The 19,269-nt window shown below is 46.9% G+C and overlaps 1 protein-coding gene across 2 annotated transcripts in view; it reads left to right on the top strand.

The window, feature by feature from the left end:
* Positions 1 to 209: 209 nt before the first annotated feature.
* epha4l (eph receptor A4, like) overlaps positions 210 to 19,269 on the top strand; it is a 58,322-nt gene continuing 39,262 nt past the window's right edge. Inside the window, exons 1-3 of one of the 2 annotated variants that reach the window (XM_056373585.1) lie at positions 210 to 491; positions 2,256 to 2,323; positions 4,900 to 5,563. In XM_056373585.1, coding sequence (XP_056229560.1) covers positions 395 to 491; positions 2,256 to 2,323; positions 4,900 to 5,563 — 829 coding nt within the window. In that variant the 5' untranslated portion in view covers positions 210 to 394. The remainder of the gene's footprint in view (positions 492 to 2,255; positions 2,324 to 4,899; positions 5,564 to 19,269) is intronic. The other variant, XM_056373584.1, reaches the window with a different exon arrangement.

The following is a 19,269-nucleotide window of genomic DNA, read 5'->3' as shown; positions in this document are numbered from 1 at the left end:
GCCACCTCACACACTCGCCACCTCACAGCGTCTCTGCCTGTGGTGTCCACTGGTAAATAAAAGAGTGAGTTGTTAGGGGTGTGCAGGGAGGGAGGGGTGTGGGGGTGTGGGGGGGTAGTTAATGATTATTGCCCCCCTTCTTTTCTCCCCCTGTTCACTGTGTTTCCTATATGGATTGACGGGGTCCGCGTCAGAGCGCACAGACATAGACTAGACCCGCCTCCCTGGCTGTGGTGCGCTCGGTGCGTCTCTCTCCCCCTGTGCGCTTCAAACCCATATTCCACTGGGAAAGAGAGAGAGAGGGAGAGAGAGGGAGCGAGAGAGAGAGAGTGCAGGACCCTGGGATAAGAGCAACGAAAGAAAAAGAGGAGAGAAAAACGGAACAACGACACAAATGGCACTCATGGCAGGGATTTTGTTCACGGCCACCTTTCTTGTTTTTGGAATATCTACATTTGTTTCGTCGGCACGGATATACCCCCCAAATGAAGGTAAGGTTATCGGGAGAAAAAATAACTGCCGCGGACTTCTGACTTCATCCTGCCCGCTCCGTGTGTGCGTGTTTGCGCCGCGGAGCCTCACTCCGTGGCCCCTATAGTTGCGAGTGCGTGGAGCCCGCGATGAGTTTAATGACGGGAAAACACGGACGGTCACCTTTTTACGCAGCGACTTTTGCGGGTTTCATGTGAACGAAACTGGAAGGAGAAGCGGTTGTCCCGAGTCCCCCGCATCGGCTGTTTTGGTTTCGGGTCGGGCTTGGATCGTGCCAGCTGCCCGAGCGGGGATACTTGTAGCCCGCGATGCGTGCTGATCTCTGCGCAGAGAGAAGGTCAAGCCGATCTCTGCTCGAGAAGCAGTTTAACGTTGCGTTGCATCGATGTAAACGGACCTGTAGCACAGAAATGAAGCGGATTTACGAGTCAGTGGGAGACCAGCAAATTCGGCACGGATCCGACTGAGCAGGCAGCTCTTTATTTATCAGTTTGAGAGCTGCTCACGGTGATCGCTCCTGCTGTCACAGTGCGATTAGGTGGAAAATGATTGTAGAGATTAAAGGGAAATAAATTATCGAAGTTTTATTGAGCTGTTAGATACACAGAGAATTAAAGAATAGTTTCATGCAATTATTAAATGATCTTAGTTTTGATCTTTGTTTTAGCAGGTAGAAGCTTCTTACTGTAAAGCGACCAAGCACTGAACTGCAGGATGTTTAAACCGAGCGTGTTGTGTCCCGACACTAAACCAGATCTGTGAAGCTTTCAGGACTGGAGTTGCCTGCTCGGGCTCCCAGCGCGCAGTACAGTCGATCCAGTTTCTAAATGTTGGGCCCAGCTCAGGTCACAGCCTGTTTTTTGTTAGTTTTTTGTACTGCAAACACAAATAAACAAAAGACTGGATTTAAAACAGCCTCATCTGATGCACGAAGTCTGTCTGCAGGACTGACTGCTCTGCCTCGGTCCTGATCGGCAGAGCAAGCTGTTTGACACAAGTCCACAATGATGCATCACGGGCTCAGTTTGTTCAAATATGAAACAAATGCTCCAAATTTAAAACGGATCAGTCTGTATTGTACCTAATAAACAATAATGTAAACAGTGGAGATGCATAAGGAGCTTATTAAGCCATTGATTTACGATTAACAGTTGATTACGCATTTTACCAACACCGAATTTTAAAAAACCCTAAAATAAATCCAAGCGTCTCTTTGTCATTTAATTCAATCGAAAATATGTTTAAATTAATGTTTTAATTTTATTTTGTAGGAGACAGACTTTCGCGTTTTAAATGCGTTTTGTTCCTCAACGACCAAGTTTCTGCACACGGCTCTCTAACTGATTCCGATTGCATTTAACAGGCTCGAAAGCTGCTGCTGCAGCTGAGCAAAGTGAAAAATCATTATTTTAAAGACACTTGGGAAATGCATTTGTCATTTGTAGAAAAATCTTTTTCCTAACGAAAATCAATGGAAACGACGTCCGCGAAGCCCAGCAGGGATTTCCACACAACAAAACATTTGGCCTACACTTTTTATTCTCTCTCTCTCTGTGTACTCGCATCCATCATGAACATATTTCTATGGTCAATAAATCCTTTAACCATTATTCACATTTTCATTAAGCCTTTTAAAAAAACACAGCAGCCCCGTTTTCCCTCCTCAGTGTGTGAGACCTATAAGTGGATTATACTTGCCACTGCTGATCGCTGTATGGACGGACTGAGACAGCACGCTCACCTCTCCTATTCTTGTTTTCCAGTCACGTTATTGGACTCCAGAGCTGTACAGGGGGAGCTGGGATGGGTCGCCAACCCGACAGAAGGAGGGGTAAGTACTGCAAAGAAGTGTCCCCTTGTTAGGACGCATGATCCCCTATTGAGCAAAAATGGAGAGATAATATCCATTATTGGCAGGAGCTCTGGAGTGGACCGCCAAATAGATACACAGCCTTCTTTGATAAGATTTTGTCCTGGTGAGCCCTTTATGGGAATATCTTTGTCTGTGATTTATTGTGCAGCTGTCTGCACTGTAGGGTTATTAGACTCAGGGTGAGATCAAGGCGCAGCCTAATTTCCAGTGTCTTACATTTAAATATGGATAAATCAAGAATTTGCCATTTTTGTTGTGTGCCGAGATCCTCTGGATCACCCTCCAGGGCCCCATGGGGTCCCCGGAATTCACTTTGAGAAACCATCGGGTCTATAGGCACCCCTCCTCACCCCATTCTCCCCTTTCTCCTCGCTCCCCTTCTCTCTAACCACTCTGTAATGGTCAGATGCTGGGGCCGATACTGCAGCGGGCGTCAGATTTCCTGAATAGACGGTGGATTGAATCGGTCTTTGTGGGGAAACTTTATATCCCTTTCCACCATTGAGTCGAAGAGAGGGAGCGAGAGGGAGAGGGGGAGAGAGAGGAACTTGGCAGCTGAGAGAGGGTCCTCTGGAATGGATGAATAAAGGGGGAAAGTGCAGTGGGGTTCAGCTCTTGCCGCAGGACGACTGGGTCGGGCTTTAAGCAGCGGGGGAATAGGGTCGACCAAATGCGTGATCTCTCAGTCTAATTGGGATATCTACAGTGGCTCCGAGTGGGGGAAAGAATAGGGGCCGCAGTTGGGCCCTCAGTGGCCCTGATGTGCCACGGGCATTCGCTTGTTAGGGAAAGGTGAGGCACGTGCTTTGCCTTTAATCAAGGCTAAATTTGATCACATAGAAAATGGCCTGAGATGTATTTGAATGACTTACTTTCGGAGGCCAGCGGTAACCTAAATTAATCAATGTTCATAATAAGCACCAGTCAGACCTCCATTTGTTCTACTCACAGAAATGTGATGCACACAAGCACAAGCCTTTTAATCCTTTATGAAGGTTAATACAAATTATCAACAAATGGATGTGAACCCAGGGGAGCAGGATTTCACCTTCAGGCTCTGCTGGCAAGCTTTTCTCCATAAACTTGGCTGTTGCTCGCCGCACTCAGGTTCTTCCCCTTGGCCATTTTATCACAAACCAGTGATTGACAGGGTCCTGGCAGCCCCCGTCAAGCCTGCATTCACCCCCTCATTACGACCAATTGCCCTTATTCTTCCTCTTCCCTGCTATCAGAGGAAGGTGCGGCCTTATCTCGACGCTGCTTGATTTCCACAACAAAAGGGGTGGGGTGGGGGTTAAAGGAAGAGAGCAGAGTGGAATGGAAAAGCGAGGAATGATAGACATTTTCTCAAATCATACAGCCGCAGCTATGTTTAGCGTTATCCCACCCTCCTCTGGGGAAATAAGACTTTAAACCCGATTGTTTATGATAAGGCGTTGAATCAAATCTGGCAGCATAAACCCATATCTTCCACTGCCCCGTTATTATTATTATTATTTATTTTTTTCCTACAGTTTTCTAAATGGCTGAAGGTACGGCAGCCAAAGGCCTGTCTGCTCTTGTTTACGGCCCCAGCTCAGTCAAAGACTCTATTTAAAACACACCATGAAAAACTTGAGGGAACACACTGCTTTGAGCCTCTTAAGACATGCTTGTGTTTGCTCAACAGCGCTCTGTGGAGAGGGGGGAACTTTATCATAAGTAAAACAAACATTCCCCCTCGGCAAAAATAAGCCAGGCCGCGCTGGATAATGTAATCCATGCACCCCCACGTCAGCGTCTCCCTCTCCCTCTCTATGAGTTCATACTAACAACAGCGGTGAACATTTGTGCTGTCTCCCACTCCCCCGTCATGTACACAGATGTAAAGCAGGATCACATTAGATCATTAGCGTTGATTCAGAGACCTTTACTTTTTTTTTTTGTGTGTGTTCACACAATCCCCTGTTTTCCCTCCAGGTCTCTCAGTGTGTGTGTTTCTGTGTGTGTTTCTGTGTGTGTGTGTGTGTGTGTGTGTGTGTGTGTGTGTGAGATTGTGAAGAGGATTTTGTATACGACTCCCCAAGTAATTGAAGTGTAGGCATTACTGTGGCGTAGAACTAATTACAAACTTCCTTTCTCGCAGTTGAGGAGAAGCCATGAATATTAATATCTTTATGATTCTATATTAGGACCTAACAAGTCTATTAGGTGCCATTCATAAAATATGCATTAAGTTTAGCCATCAATTAATTGCTCTGCTGAGACTCAAATATTGACCAATCTTTCTCGCATGCGCTTTGCTCAGTATCTCTCACTCTTGGCATAGAGCGGCTCTCAGTCGTGTGTGATGCTTCCTTACTCCATTTTAATTAGGGGAGCATTTAGTTCTGATATTTTTTCTGGATGTTCTTAACCTTTAGTAATACTGCTGCAACAGTTTTACTGCATTTTCCTTCTGGTTCAATCGTCTAATTTAATAATGGTTGAGTATGGTTTTCGGAGGTTTTAAGAATGTCCTTGTAACGTTTTTTAATGTTGTGGCCTTTCCCCAGTGGGAGGAAGTGAGTATTATGGATGAGAAGAACATTCCCATTCGGACGTACCAGGTGTGTAACGTCATGGAGCCAAACCAGAACAACTGGCTCCGCACGGACTGGATCCCCCGCGGCGGTGCCCAGCGCGTCTACATCGAGATCAAGTTCACCCTCCGAGACTGCAACAGCCTCCCGGGGGTCATGGGAACCTGCAAGGAAACCTTCAACCTTTACTACTACGAGTCCAACAACGACAAAGAGCGCTACATCCGCGAGAACCAGTTCGGCAAGATCGACACCATCGCCGCCGACGAGAGCTTCACGCAGGTGGACATCGGCGATCGCATCATGAAGCTGAACACGGAGGTTCGAGACGTGGGCGCCTTGACCCGCAAGGGCTTCTATTTGGCCTTCCAGGATGTCGGAGCGTGCATTGCGCTCGTGTCTGTCAGGGTCTTCTACAAGAAGTGCCCTTTAGCGGTGCGTAACTTGGCCCAGTTTCCTGACACCATCACTGGAGCCGATACGTCCTCGCTTGTGGAAGTTCGTGGCTCGTGCGTGGATAATTCAGAGGAGAAGGAGGTTCCCAAGATGTACTGCGGGGCCGATGGAGAGTGGTTGGTGCCCATTGGGAACTGCCTGTGCAACCCTGGATATGAGGAGCGCAATGCAGAATGCCAAGGTAAAGAAGTGGTGTTTGACTTACGTTTTCTTTTCTTTTTTTTTGGTCTGACTGGCTGTTTTTGCTCCTTTTGCTATTTATAGAGCTCTCTCTCTTTCCTTTGATGGCCTGTCTGTACTGTATCCTACCTCTCTTTCATTTCTCCCCTTCCTCTCTTTTCCTTTATGCCCGTTTCATTCCCTTTGTCCTTCCCTCTCCTCCCTCCCTCGATTCACCTACCTCGTACCCTGTGGGACATGGTTTTTTCTCCTCTCCTCGTCTGGTTGGGCGATAGAAGCAATGATGACTGTAAATGGAGTAATTAGCGGGCCCACTGGGAGGTGTTGTGCAACGGGGTGCATCCCAGGAGAATTGGTGACACCGGGGAGGGGAGGGTGTAGAGCTCCGACTGGTTCGCACCACCGCTGTGTCTTTCACCCCCACCTGCTCTTTCTCTTACTCCCAATGGAGCCTGAAGCTGGGAAGAAGAGATAGGCAGTTGTAGGGGAAGGGAAGGGGAGAGAAACGAGTTTATCATTCCAAGCAGGTATGAGAGGAGTGGAAATACACAGCTGGGAGATGGAGTTGAAATACTGCTGTTTGGTAGGGGGCAATAGCCCTTCGCGGACGATTATTCTAGTCTCATCTCATTGTGATCCTATATCAGGCTTTTTGATGAGGTTTTAAGGTCAGTGCAGAGCACCTCCTTCCACGCTTTTTAAAATCAGGAGCATGATAGAGGCTTCAGTGTGTTGCTGAATTCAGGAATGGCCACAAAACCTGCCAATAGATCCCTCCCAATTTCTGCTTCTAGAGTTTTCAAGCTCGGGCTCTCTCTCACGATGATTGGCATTTTTGATAGACTCTCCCCTTATTTAACTCGGTTGTTTCATTGCGCGCAGTAAATTGTAGTTTATGGTATGCAGCACTGTATTGTGGGTAGCGTCGGGTAGTATTCAGCAGCTGCTTTGTGGATCTCGCATTGCAGCATTTTGCCAAGCCGAGGCGCAGTTGTCAGCCGGCCAGACGAGTTGATGCTAATTCTGCCACGATGGTTTATTGGTGCACACCACCCTCCACCCACCACCTCCACACACAAAAAAGCAGTGGGCCACAGCAGTGAGGGGTCAGAGGCTGGGCACGGGTGATTAACAGGGGGATGGACCACTACACCTCTCCTTATTTACAAGGGAGCCTTTATCTTGGGGGACTAATTGCATGACAAACAGGTCTGGTGATTTAAGGGTACTACTGGCTGCTTGGGGGGTGGGCGGAGGAAAAAGGGGGTACAAGTGGCCACAGATGGATTTGTGTGTGTACTCGTGTATGTGTGTGTGTGTGTGTGTGTGTATTTGTTCCAAAAAAGTATAATTTGAGCCTTAAGAATTCACTTGGAATGTCGCCCATCTTCCCCGTCGCTGGGCTCGGATGGCTGCGGCCAGGTTTCTGTCCCCGGGGTCGGCTTCAAAGGAGCTCAGAGGAAAATGGAGGGGTTGAGTGAGGGAGACCAGAAGGTAGTTAGTTACAGACTTTAGGTAATTCTCCCCTGGACCGGCCCTCTATCATGCAGTTTACTATAATAACCTCTCATTTCAACCCTGATCTCATGCTGTATGTCATAACTTCAATTTGCCCACAACGCTGAAATAGAGTCCTTATCTCTCCTTTAATTCCAGTTAGGATAAATAGCTGTTAACCCTCCAAAGAAGGCAATAAAGGATTTGGAGCCCTTGATTTTATATGACTAATGCAGTCTCGTTGTGTCTGCCAGCCTCTGAGCTGGCAGTGTTGCTTCTCAAGCCAATATATCCATTTAGTTCACATATCACTGCATCTGCTTTGCCTTGTTTAAGTTTGCAGTGCCAATACGTCCACTCCGTTCACTCCGAGCTTCAATTACACTGTTTTAGATGTTTAACATTTCGCTCTCGGTTGGACCGCGGGGTAATGTGCATTGGGTTTGACGTTGCACTGAAAGCCCGAGGAAGTCGGTGCGGGTCGGCTCCAGTGACTCGAGGGTGAAAAGGTGCTGGCCACTGTCACTCTTCAAGTGCAATGATGAGCTGGTTAATATTCCTCAGTGTGACAGGCTCTATGGGAGAGGGGCTCAAGAGACTTAGGAGCTGTTTTTTTTTTTTTTGGGGGGGGGGGGGGGGGGGGGGGGGGGGGTTGGATGAGAAGGGAGGGTCATGGGGTTATGTGTGTGTGTGTGTGTTTATGTTTTTTGTATTAAAAAGTTGTGTCAGCCGGTGCTCATTCTATGTGGCTTGATTTTGGTTCAAACTTTTCTTTCTAAAGGTTTTTCTATGGTGCACATAAGCTCAGTTGTATGTATGTGTGTGTGTGTGTGTGTGTGTGTGTGTGTGTGTGTGTGTGTGCAAGAGTGTGTGTTCGCATACTTGTGTGTCTTTGCTTGTCTTGTGTTCGTGTGGGGTTATAAGGCCACCCCGGCCCCTGGTTCCCAGCCCAGGATGAATGGGCTCTCCTCCATCATTGTTTGGGGCAGCAGCGGAGCCGACTGAGGCTGGTGATGTTTTTCGGGGTGGGGGGGTGGCAGAGTCGGGGGCTGATGGGGCACGTAGAAGTTGTATTCTCCACCCCTGGCAGAGGTCAGGGGTCGCCCCCTTCTGCATCCATCTTAGCGCTGCGTCTGACAGGGTCGTGGATCCAGGATTGATTAAGATGTCAAGGTTTTGACAGCTGTGGCGGGGAGGCAGGGGGGGTGTGTATGTCTGTCTGTGCTCGAGGTGGGCCAAGGGTGGTTAGGGTGTACACTCCGGGCCAAGGCGAGAGGGGCAACCAGGGTACCGAGGGCCAAGGGGGCCCCCTGATCTAAAGAGAGGGGACTGTTTGCATTTGGGATCCCTTTCCCTGTTAACCACCTCCTCCCCCCAAACACACACACACACACACACACAAGCGCTGTGAGGAAGGGTGGGGGTCAGGATGTCCCCTCGCTCCTCATCTGGTGAGGGGGTTCCTACTGTTGGAGGGGTGTTGACGGGAGGGAGAGATTAGAGAGAACTACGTATCCCATTAAGGGGAAATGATAATTACCCTTAACAGCTTTTTTCCGCCGATAAGAGAGAAACTTTTGAACGACAGTGTGTTCAGAGCAGTGAGCTGTGTTTTCAGGAGAATCTGCAGATTTCAGGGTGGGTTTCTATGCCTGTGTATGTGGCGGGTGGGGGGGTGGGGGGGTGGTGGTGGTGGTGGTGGTGGTGGTGTTGTTGGGGGTGTTACAGCATTACAGCGTCAGCTCTAAGTTCAGGTGTGAATGCACCCAAGACGCATTGAGCATGCATTTGAGAGTTGACCGGGCTGACGCGTGAAGGTGACACTGCAGAATGCTAGTTCATGGTTGAGCTGTGATCTATAATCACACACACACACAGACACACACACACACACACACACACACACACACACACACACACACACACACACACACACGTATTCCCTCACAACCTGTTTGCATATGTGTGTGTGGATAACAGCTTAGGACCTGATTGTGATATCAGTGTGTGATCGGAGCATTTTCTCACCTGAGCCCCCCCACCCCCACCCCCACCCCCACCCTCCTCTCTCTTTTCCCAGCAGTCTTTGCGGAGCTTGAAACTCTTCTTGGTGTTGGATTAAGAGGTTTTCAGGGATGAAGTTTCTCTCCTGTGCTCCTCTCATTGTGTGTGTGCGTATCTAGGTCTCCCATTCTCTCTCTCCCTCTGTTGACAGTGTTAAATATGCGCTTGGGAGCATCATTCTAAATTCACCACGTAATTCTATTTAGCCCGCCGGTCCCCGATGACTTTAAACACACAGACTCAGTCCCTCACTCTTCCTCTCTCTCTCTCCTATTTTCCTCCTTGCACTCCCTCTTCTTCTGCATACACGCAAATTAAGAATTTGCATCTTCTTCTTCTTCTCTGGCCGGCTCGGTTGCTGGTTTGTTTTTTCTGTCCATGTCCTCTGTCTCTTCAAATTTCCTGTTGCTCTAACAGCTCCTTTACAAGCTTTCTTCTCTTTTCCTATGTCCATTCTTTCCTTTTTATCTCCCTCCATTTTTTGCTGCCGAGTTTCTGTTAACAATTTTCTCCCATTCACACACTTTCTCTCTTATCCTCCCTCTCTTTATTTTTCCCCTCCTTCTTTCTGCTCCGGCCGTTAAGGTGGTTAGTGTTCGTCAGCCTGTCTCTGGTGGCAGCAGCAGGAAGTGGGCTGAATAATGAGATTACCTTCACTGCTGGGAGGGAGGCTGCACACAGAAACATCAGCACCCGTCATTTTTCCCACAAACACACGTGCAGGCGCGTGCATGTGCACATAAACACATAGGCGTGAGCGTGCACGCAGACCTGAATAATAAAAATGTAGCCACATGCAGAGGGAGGATGTCGACAGGGACCGATATGTGCAGGTTGCCATGCATACATGCTCGTACTTACACAAACTAACACTCAAGTCCAGTCACGCGCATGTTAAGTAATAGACTCAAGTACGCAGACACATTCAGAAATATGTACAGGAGATGCACACACACACACACACACACACACACATGCACACCAGGTTTAGTATGCGTTAGCACACACAGACACACACTCAGAGCTGAGCAGAATAGAGGTGAATGTACTCATCACTCTGCCTGCCACCAGAGAGGCTCATTTTGTGCTGCTGAATAGAGACGAGGAATCTATTACCAACGGAGAGCAGGAAAGAACAACAGATACAGAGAGAAAGGACAAAATGTCTCATGAGCAATCCTCCTCCACCCTCCCCTTCCTACTGAAATAATTACTTAAAGCATTTTTTTTATACTCTGTTCTTGTTTAGCTCCTCAAATGATGAAAAAAAAGCCCTCTCTCAACACTTGGATGGAGGCAGAGGGAGGGAAGGAGGGAGGGAGAGAGGGAGGGAGGGAGGGAGGGAGGGAGGGAGGGAGGGAAACTGCTGGTGGTAATTCAGCCGTCATTAACTGAGGTGCTGAAATGCTTTTCCTGCTCGGGCTGCTGTCCTGCCTCAGTGTTTGTTCCCTTTTCAGTCCTCGACACTCATCACCTCTCTGTCTTCCTGCTCGCCGTGCCCCGTTCGGGGCAGGAAGCCGCCGGTGATCGAGCATGACCCCGAGCTGATGGCTGTAGTGCTCCCACAGCGGCGGCTACACCGCAGAGTGCAGGGATACGCTGCCATGAATATACATCTTTAAGTAATTTATCTCCTTTTGGGTTTTAAAAGCTCATTTCTTCCAATGAAAGTCAAGTTTTTACTGGAGCGAGCTGCTTTATTTTGCCTTGTGTCAAGCGGCTGACACTGGTTTTAAAGGAAGAGCCTGAAGCACGCCAAACTACATCTGAAATAAGTCAAATTATAGCAGCCTCAAATGTTTTGTGGAAAATAAGGTTTGGATACTGGATATGAGTCAGAACAGTTTGCTGTGCAAAAGTTTTATAATTGACACACTAAAACGCTATAGCATATTCTGTGTAAAGCAAATAGGACATTGCGGAAAAGGAAATATGCTCTACTTTGCATTTAATTTCTTTCAGTTTTTAAACTGTCACTGAGGTGAGATCATTGCACCAGTTTCGTGTGGAGTTAAATAGCAACAGGTGTCATTTAAATACCTGAAACCAGCTGTGAATCATCTCTAACTGAATTGGCAGAATAAAAGCTGGCTTTACTTTTTTTTCAAAATGAGCATAAAAATCAAGCTGCGTCCCACCCCCCCACCACGCCTTCCCGATTCTACACAGCAGCTTTTGATTGTCTAGTTTATTCACATTGGAAAAAAACCAAAACAAACCAAAACAAAATGAAATTTGCACCAAAGATGCCAGTTCGCTTATTAAAATTTGTTCAATTTTAAGAGTTCGCTGTTGATGGACACTGTTGTTGTGGCAGAGCTGGAGGGAGGAAACAATGCGGAGCGTGGTGATGAGACAGATCCAGGAACATCTCAGAGGAAAAAAAGTAAATATTTTATATCAGGGAAATTTTCTCTTCTGTTTTCCACAGTTTCAGACTTGCAGACTCCAGTGGTGCATGTCCGGTGAAAAAAAAAAAAAAACAGATACAGAAAATACATTAATTTCATGCACTGTTGGTGTCCAATGGAATCCATGTATCTCCAAAAAAGAAAAAGTTGACATATTTAGCTTTTAAAGGAAACACTTCAGTTCGGTTCATTCTTAAAAGATTCTGGATGGATGAACGGATGGATGTTCTTTACAGTGCAGCTAACACGGCTGTCAGCTGGCATCAGGAACTGCTGTGGAAGTGTCAAAAGGAGGTTTAGAAGGATGATAACATTTCCCCTCTCTTCTCCTCTGCTCTCTTCTCTCCTCTCCTCTCCTCTCCTCTCCTCTCCTCTCCTCTCCTCTTCTCTCCTCTCCTCTCCTCTCCTCTCTCCCTCATCTTTTTGAAAAGCATCCTCTCTTTGAAGCCTGCGATGGGAAGAGGGAGCGATTAAAGCAGTCAGCAAGCAAATTAGCATGTCAAAAGGCCCTGAATCAATACCCCGGCTCTCTACCAACACAACCCTGCAGTCCTTTCACCCCCTCTTTCCCTCTCCCTCTATCCGTCCCTGCCGTTCCCCCATTCCTCCGGCTGTTTCCCTTCTTCTCCCCTCCATTTTCTCCCGCACTCCTGCACACTCTCCCTCTTGCTCCCTTGCCCCTCTCTTTCTCTCTCGCCTGCTTTAAAAATTTTTCTTCCCCCCTCTTCCTTCGAAACCCCCCCCTCCCGTTCTCTCCCTCAGCTGACAGACGGAGAGAAGAGGCAGGGTTTGTAAAGAGAGATGGACGGATGTATAGGCAGAGAAAGACGGATAGGGGAGAGAGAAGTGGACAGCGATCAAGTGGGCATGGGTGGACTGTTTCAGAGAGAGAGAGAGAGAGAGAGAGAGAGAAGATATGAAAGAGAAAGAGGGCCTCTGCCACCTTCTTTGTGCTACGAGAGAGGCAGAAGAGACCTCTCTTGCCAAGAAGAGTGGAGGAGATGGAGATGAGGAGGCAGGGAGGGAGGTAGAGAGAGAAAGAGAGACAAAAAACATGGGGGGAAGTGAAGTGGAAAGAGATTTAGTTCCAGTCTGGCAACAGTGCTTTTTCTACACTTCATCCATCGGTTCACCATTGCACGGAAATCCCTTTGATCTGGGGCAATGTGTTACTGATCGCGAGGACTGTGTGTGTGTGTGTGTGTGTGTGTGTGTGTGTGTGTGTGTGTGGATGGACAGACAGACAGAGAGTCGGTGTGCATCTGAACCATTATCTGTCCTATATTTATTCTGTGCATCTGTCGCGGCAGGCGTATCGCATGTTGTATCATAAACTTCTATTAACGTTCCAATCGCGCTGCGCGATCTGAGCCCGGAGACAAAGCATCCCAGCAGCTCTCCAGATGGACGCCCAACTCTGCCTCACTGTCGGACAATGGGAGGCTGATTGCAAACACCTTGAAAATGTTTTTTATCTCTCCCTCTCTTCTTTCTCACTCTGATTTCTATCCTAAGCTCCCTCCATCCTGCTGGAGGCCGATAGTAGGTGGTCTTTTTCTTCTCTTTTGTCGTCATCCGTTTTCTCCAGGGGGGGGGGCGCAGAGTTCAGTGGCCAAATCAAAGGCTGCTCCGTTGCAATCAGTTAGGGGTTATGACAAAAAGGCCTTGCAATAAAGGGCTGCTCTGTAATCTGATTGGCCCTGAGACTGGACGCACTGTCCATTTTAATGAGCTGAGATCCCCCTTTTCTAATCACGATGGTGGAGGAAATGGCACACTGGTTCATTCTCCCTGGAAAGCACACACACACACACACAGACACACACACACACACACAGACACACACTTAGAATGTGTGCATTTTATGGAAGAAGGATGAGGAATATATGCAGGTTGTTAGTTTTGTGGTCGACATCTGTCAGTGTGATGGACCTGCAAACTGGGAGGAAGTATTTAGAGCACCCAGGGTCCTGGAAGTGAAGTATAGGTGAGTTTGGAGCATTTCCAACTCGCCAGGTTAATTCATCAACACAAGAGATGGAACAGTTGCGATAGAAAATAGCAGGTTTGTTGATAAAAAGCTGAAAGTTCAGGCCTTCCAAGGTGCATTCAGGTGAAATCCATTCGATTTTCTTTAAAAGTTTGTCGTGTGTGCTGCTGATGAAGAGCCGGACCTTCAGTTTATGATTGGCAGAAACCTGGTAAAAACATTCAGCAGTTCACATTTGTTCGCTCTCAGTTTCTGGGTCAATATTTTGAAAGAATGAATTTTGAATGAATTCTGCAGCTCCGGCGCAGATTTTGTTCCCAACTGGAACAGCGAAGCTCGTGGATAGGTATTTAAACCTATCCACGATGCTGAAATTTGGGCCGTTACATAAGCGCATTGTGTTGTTCAATTATCAAGGTGTTTGTATTATGATATTATATTATATTCGTCTGTTTACAGTGCTGTGGTACCTCAGGGAGTCACTGTGCTAATTGGCTGATAGTTGTAGCTTCATATTAGGAGTAAAGACATGAGAGTGATATAAAAATATGAAACGGTTCCTTTAACAGAAAACTCTTTGTACATTGTGAATCACTTCACACCTCTCGCTGGTTTCAGCCCAGAACTCAGAGATCAGGTGGCTGACCTCTTGCTGTGACTACATGTGTATGTGCGCCGGCATGGAAACTACACGTGTATCAAACACGCCGTGGGGTGTAACCTCTCTGCAGGAGAGCTGAAATGTAATTTGGGGATGTGGAAGTCCCGCAGCACCGGGGGGGCAATCCGAAGCTGCAGATCTCCAACCAAAAAGCAGAGGTGTGTCCATGCTCAGGCACGTCCTCGGGATTAGAAACCTTGATCCTTCCTGGTCTGCAGTGAGCAGTCAAATACTGCTGCAAGAGGAGGGAGGGGAAAGAAAAAAGAAAAAGAAAACGTCATCCCTTGAAGGCTCGCAGCTTGTACCTGAGGAATGTGAAGGGAAGAAGAAAGAGGAGGAGGAGAGAGAGAGAAAACAGAACGACAGATAGGATGGAGATAGAGAGAAGAAGAAGTGAGTGGAATGAAACGGAGGCATGGATGTGTGTGACAGAGGGTGTGTGTGTGCGCAGAGTAAAGGAGAGAGAAAGATGAATTGACTCCTGTCTAATGGCCCTGATAAACGACTGGAGATGTGAAAGGTGCAGTGGGGGGTTATGGGTACAGACGGTGATCGCTCTTTGAACAAGCCCAGTGTGGTTGTGTCGCGACCTCCAGCAGCTGTGGTTGATATTACTGTCAATATCACTACCTGTGTGTATTGTAGAGCAGGTTCACCTCACTGACTGAGGAATTAGTCCCTTTGAAAAACTGTTACTATGACTACCCAGATCAATGAATACTGAATATAGTTGTTAAGCAATTTAAGGGTCCCATAGAGTATAAAGGTAGATGTCCTTGTCTTCTTTGATTATAGATCAGCTCTCGGTTCTTTATTAATACTGTGAAAGTATCAAAGCGTTCAGTCCACAGAGAAATGCACACAGCCTGTATTCAGAAACTGAGCCTTAAAACGAGCCATAAGGACTTCCTGCAACTTTGTGATGTCACAATAAATCAGTCACAGCTCTCAGCTGTGTCCCAAGCCCCGCCCACCTGGACCCACCATCCAAACCTTGCAGGATTTAGTTTTTCTTGAGTGTTTTACCTGAAATCTGATATATTTTTTATTAGATCACTCAAAAAACAGTCAGCCAATCAGAAGAGAGGCTCAGAGCCTCCTCTCCTCTGATTGGCTCACCGACCTGTTGTTACTAAAGCTCCAGAGAAAAGCCTGAAAGAGGAGATGTAAAACTAAATTAAGATGGTTTTTGGTTCTTAAAAGCACAAATATATCTTCTCATGGATCAACACTTCAATTAAGTGTAAAATATGGGACGTTTAAATGGCAAAAGAACCATGTGTTGATGCGACGTAGATCCTTTGGTCTGTAAAAATACAATATTGGCAGTTTGTAGCGAGAGAGTAAAGGAAGTCATGGACACATTTTTGGCAGCTCTGCGGAGCATTGGTGCTGCGCAGATCACTGACAAAGCTGCCAAGAGTGGAGCATCAACTTAAGTGGCGAAAGAAACCATAAAGATAAGGAGAGATAACGGCGAGGGCAGGAAGAGAGGAGTACACATACCATGGGTGAAAGAAGCCGGGGGAGTCCAAGAAATACAAAACATGACACAGAAACTCGAGTAACCGGCAGGGCCCACACACTTCTGAATCTCACGCCTCTTTTGTTTGCCTCTTCCCGTCATCACAGCGCCTGTGTGTCTGTCCTCACATCAAAGCTAAAGGCTAAAACGTTACACATTAGCAGAGTAACCCTGTCTAAGCAGCAGCCATTAACCTCGGGGTCCTGTTACACACCCCGTGCCCCCACCACAACCACCACCACCCCTGCAAGGCCAGGTTCAACTAGCCTGGGGTTAGGGAGGAGGGCAGCGCATACACCCTGCAACAAAGTCAGCGGACACACACGTTCACGCTACTAACTTGGGAAAGCGCGCGCACACACACACCTCGCGCAAAGCCACACCACGCGAAAAGGAGCTGACACAGTTTCCAGTCGAGAGGGGCTATCGCTTCCTCGACAACGGCAACCTTGATCCTGTTTTTAGAGAGAGAGAGAGAGAGAGAGAGGAGAAGGGGAAAGTGGTCTGGAGTGAGGGAGGCCTGAGTGACACCAGCAGAGGTCAAAGGTTAAAGCAGTGACAGCCACAGTGGAGACCAGCAGACCGTCATTGGGCTGACATGAGCTGTTGAAGAGCTAGTGACCCAGGAAAGTTTTTATGTACCCTGCCAGAGTGCCCGCACACACACACACACACACACACACACTCTACATTTAGACACACACAATGCAGAGACGCAATGTTGTGCACGACTTTCTCAGGGACACACACCCTCATGCACACACACATGCACAATAGAAGGTGTTTTGAGGCCCCAGACAGGCTGTCGTCTGGGAGCTACAAGTAGATTACCTAAACAAACAGCCTAAAAATACCTTCCTTTTCAGCCGTAAGTCGACCCGCTCCAGCCCCTCCTCATAACCCACCGCGCCGCTTCTGAGAAACTGACGAGGGTTGATGTTAAACTTGCTCCTGTGACCACAGACAGCTCGGCGATTAAAGTTTTGTATGTGTGTTTATGCGCACTTAAGTGTTGACAGATGAGTGTACCATATGTCACATGTGTGTTTAATCTGATTTTCTCCAGGGTGCAGTGGAGCCACCTAGACTCACTCTTTTTGAGGTTTTTTTTTTTTTTTGGGGGGGGGGGGGTGAATTCACCGTTATGTCATCGTATTTGATCACATCCAATAATAAATATTTATATTTAGATATCTGGGTTGTTTGTCGTTTGAAAAATCCCCAACTGCACCGCTGCTGGTTTCCCATTGTTGTTTCCATATTTATCTGGATCCCAGGCTACATGATACGGAGGTAAAGGTTTATTTTGGCTCTGAGGTGTACATGATATGACTATGTGGTTATGATGTCAGACTCTAGTACAGTCGTGGTCACCTGAGGTTGCACACCTGTGGAAAGCAGATCATATTAATGTTTGACTAATGTAATAATGTAAATAAATGAGCCAGAATGAGAATAAAACAGGCACTGATGCATAAAAGAATATGAAGATAAAGTTGCAGGAATTGTTCAGTAAGTAGCTCCAATAATCTTGATTAGAGCTGGAATGATTAATTAAATAAGTGATAGACACTAAAATCATCTTGTTCATGTAAAAATACCAACTTTTTCTCCAGTTGCAGCATTTTAACTTTGCGAATCTGCAACTTTTTGCAAGTAAACAAAATATTTTTTGTTTTTTGTGTTTATTTAGGGGAAAACTTGATTTGATGACATCAGCTCGGGCTGCGGGAACTTTTTCACTATTTCGTGACATTTTATCGACTAAATGGGGGAAAAGAAGAATCGAAACAATACACAAATAAATACGTAATGAAAATGAGATTATAGGTCATATCGTCCAGCCCTACTTTCCCTTCACACTTTGTTGGTGCTTGCAGGTCAAATGCCAGTGGGTCTTTCTCCCGAATTGCTTACTCCACCTTTAATGCAAATCTTGTAAATCTATGTTGTGAGCGTGTTAGCATGCTGATGTTCGCCACAACAGTTCTCTGAGCTAAGTCCTCAGGTGTGTGGAATTTTTGATTTTATTTTGAATCTATATCAAGATTTTAGATTAGATAAGATAAAAAAAAGATAAAATAACCAAATGAAAATCAAAACTGTGTCATATTATCAATATGCAGATCTTCTTTCTTTCTTCATTTTATTAAGCTATACGTTACTCTACCACTTGTCAGGCAGCTATAAAAACCTGGACAGCATTTAAGATACAGTTTATTTTGATACTGCAGAAACAAATCCCACACAACACATGCAAGTCACCAATGATTAAAAATTGAGTCATAATGAGTTAACAATAGTTTGCATTGTGAACGTTGCATTGTGCTGGATCGCAGTGATTTGTTATGTATTTGTGCTACAGCGCGACACGTGGTTTACACTTGTTTACAGAATTGCATGAGGCCCCGTTGAGACTACCTCCCTATCGCTTCCTCTTCCTCTTCACCTATTCTTAGTGTGTGTGTTTGTGCGCGCTCTCCTCACACATCCTCCCTTTTCCTGCCCCATTCTCCTTGACTCACTGTGGGTAGAATGGTTTGGTTCTCCCAATTGTTTTGCGGTGTGTGCCCATGTGAGTGTCCCCTTGCACAACATCATTAGCATAGACAACCCCCCCCCCCCCCCCCACCACCACCACCACCACCTCTCTGCCTCCTTTTCTTTCATGATTGAATTGAAATGCGGCTCTTTTCATTGTAAACAATGTCAGGAAAGTATGCAAGATACGCTGCCTGCTAACACTCACATATGCAGACACACACACACACACACACACACATGTCCACCATGAGATTTGAGCCCATGGGGACTTTGGGGAAATTGGACCAAGACAATACCTTGACTGAGTTTGTTTACCTCCCATCGTCCCCGCTGTGCTCCCGTCCCCGTGCTTACACAAAGCCTGTTTGGTGGAGTGTGTTTGCATGCATGGTATTGCAGCGTGCACCTGTGTAGTCCAGAGGGCCTTTGAAGGGCTTTGTGTGAATACCTGAGAGTGTGCAGGTGTGCACAGGTTTGTAAGCTTCTGTTTGTGTATATATCTCTGTCCTGTTTGCCTTGAATTAAAGTCCATTACCCACCTGCTGTGTGAATCTGAGGTCACAAAAGGTCCTTATTGGGTTGGCCCTGTGCCCGGGCTTTGGGTGGTGCCACCCCTTGCGGATCTGGCATGGGTGCAAAAGTGGAATCTGAGTGGCCCCACACCCAGCGTAGCCAAGTCAAACAGGTCCAGGAAACAAAGATGGATCTGTTTGCTGTCTGCACCCCTCCCTGATCCGTCCATCTCTCTGCACGTCTCTGTCCAGTTTGATGTCTCCTCTCTGTGCACTTTGCCCTTTTTTTTCTATGTCTCTTTACAGTCACCTCAGCACCCTGTGCCTCTTTTTCTTCTTTTAAGGAGGGGTCCTGGTCCATTCTGAAGTGGCTGGGTGGAATACTTTAGATTTTTGCGATATGACCATTGTGCTAATATTCCTACTCATGGCCAGGCTGGAGGAATTAGGGAGGAAGTTGAGGCCTACGTGTCAATAAGAACGCAGAGGCCTCGGTTCGCAGG

The sequence above is a fragment of the Seriola aureovittata genome, chromosome 4, assembly GCF_021018895.1.
Source record: "Seriola aureovittata isolate HTS-2021-v1 ecotype China chromosome 4, ASM2101889v1, whole genome shotgun sequence".
NCBI lineage: Eukaryota > Metazoa > Chordata > Actinopteri > Carangiformes > Carangidae > Seriola > Seriola aureovittata.
The sequence above is the reverse complement of the archived record's forward strand: the minus strand, read 5'-3'. Positions and strand labels throughout refer to the sequence as shown.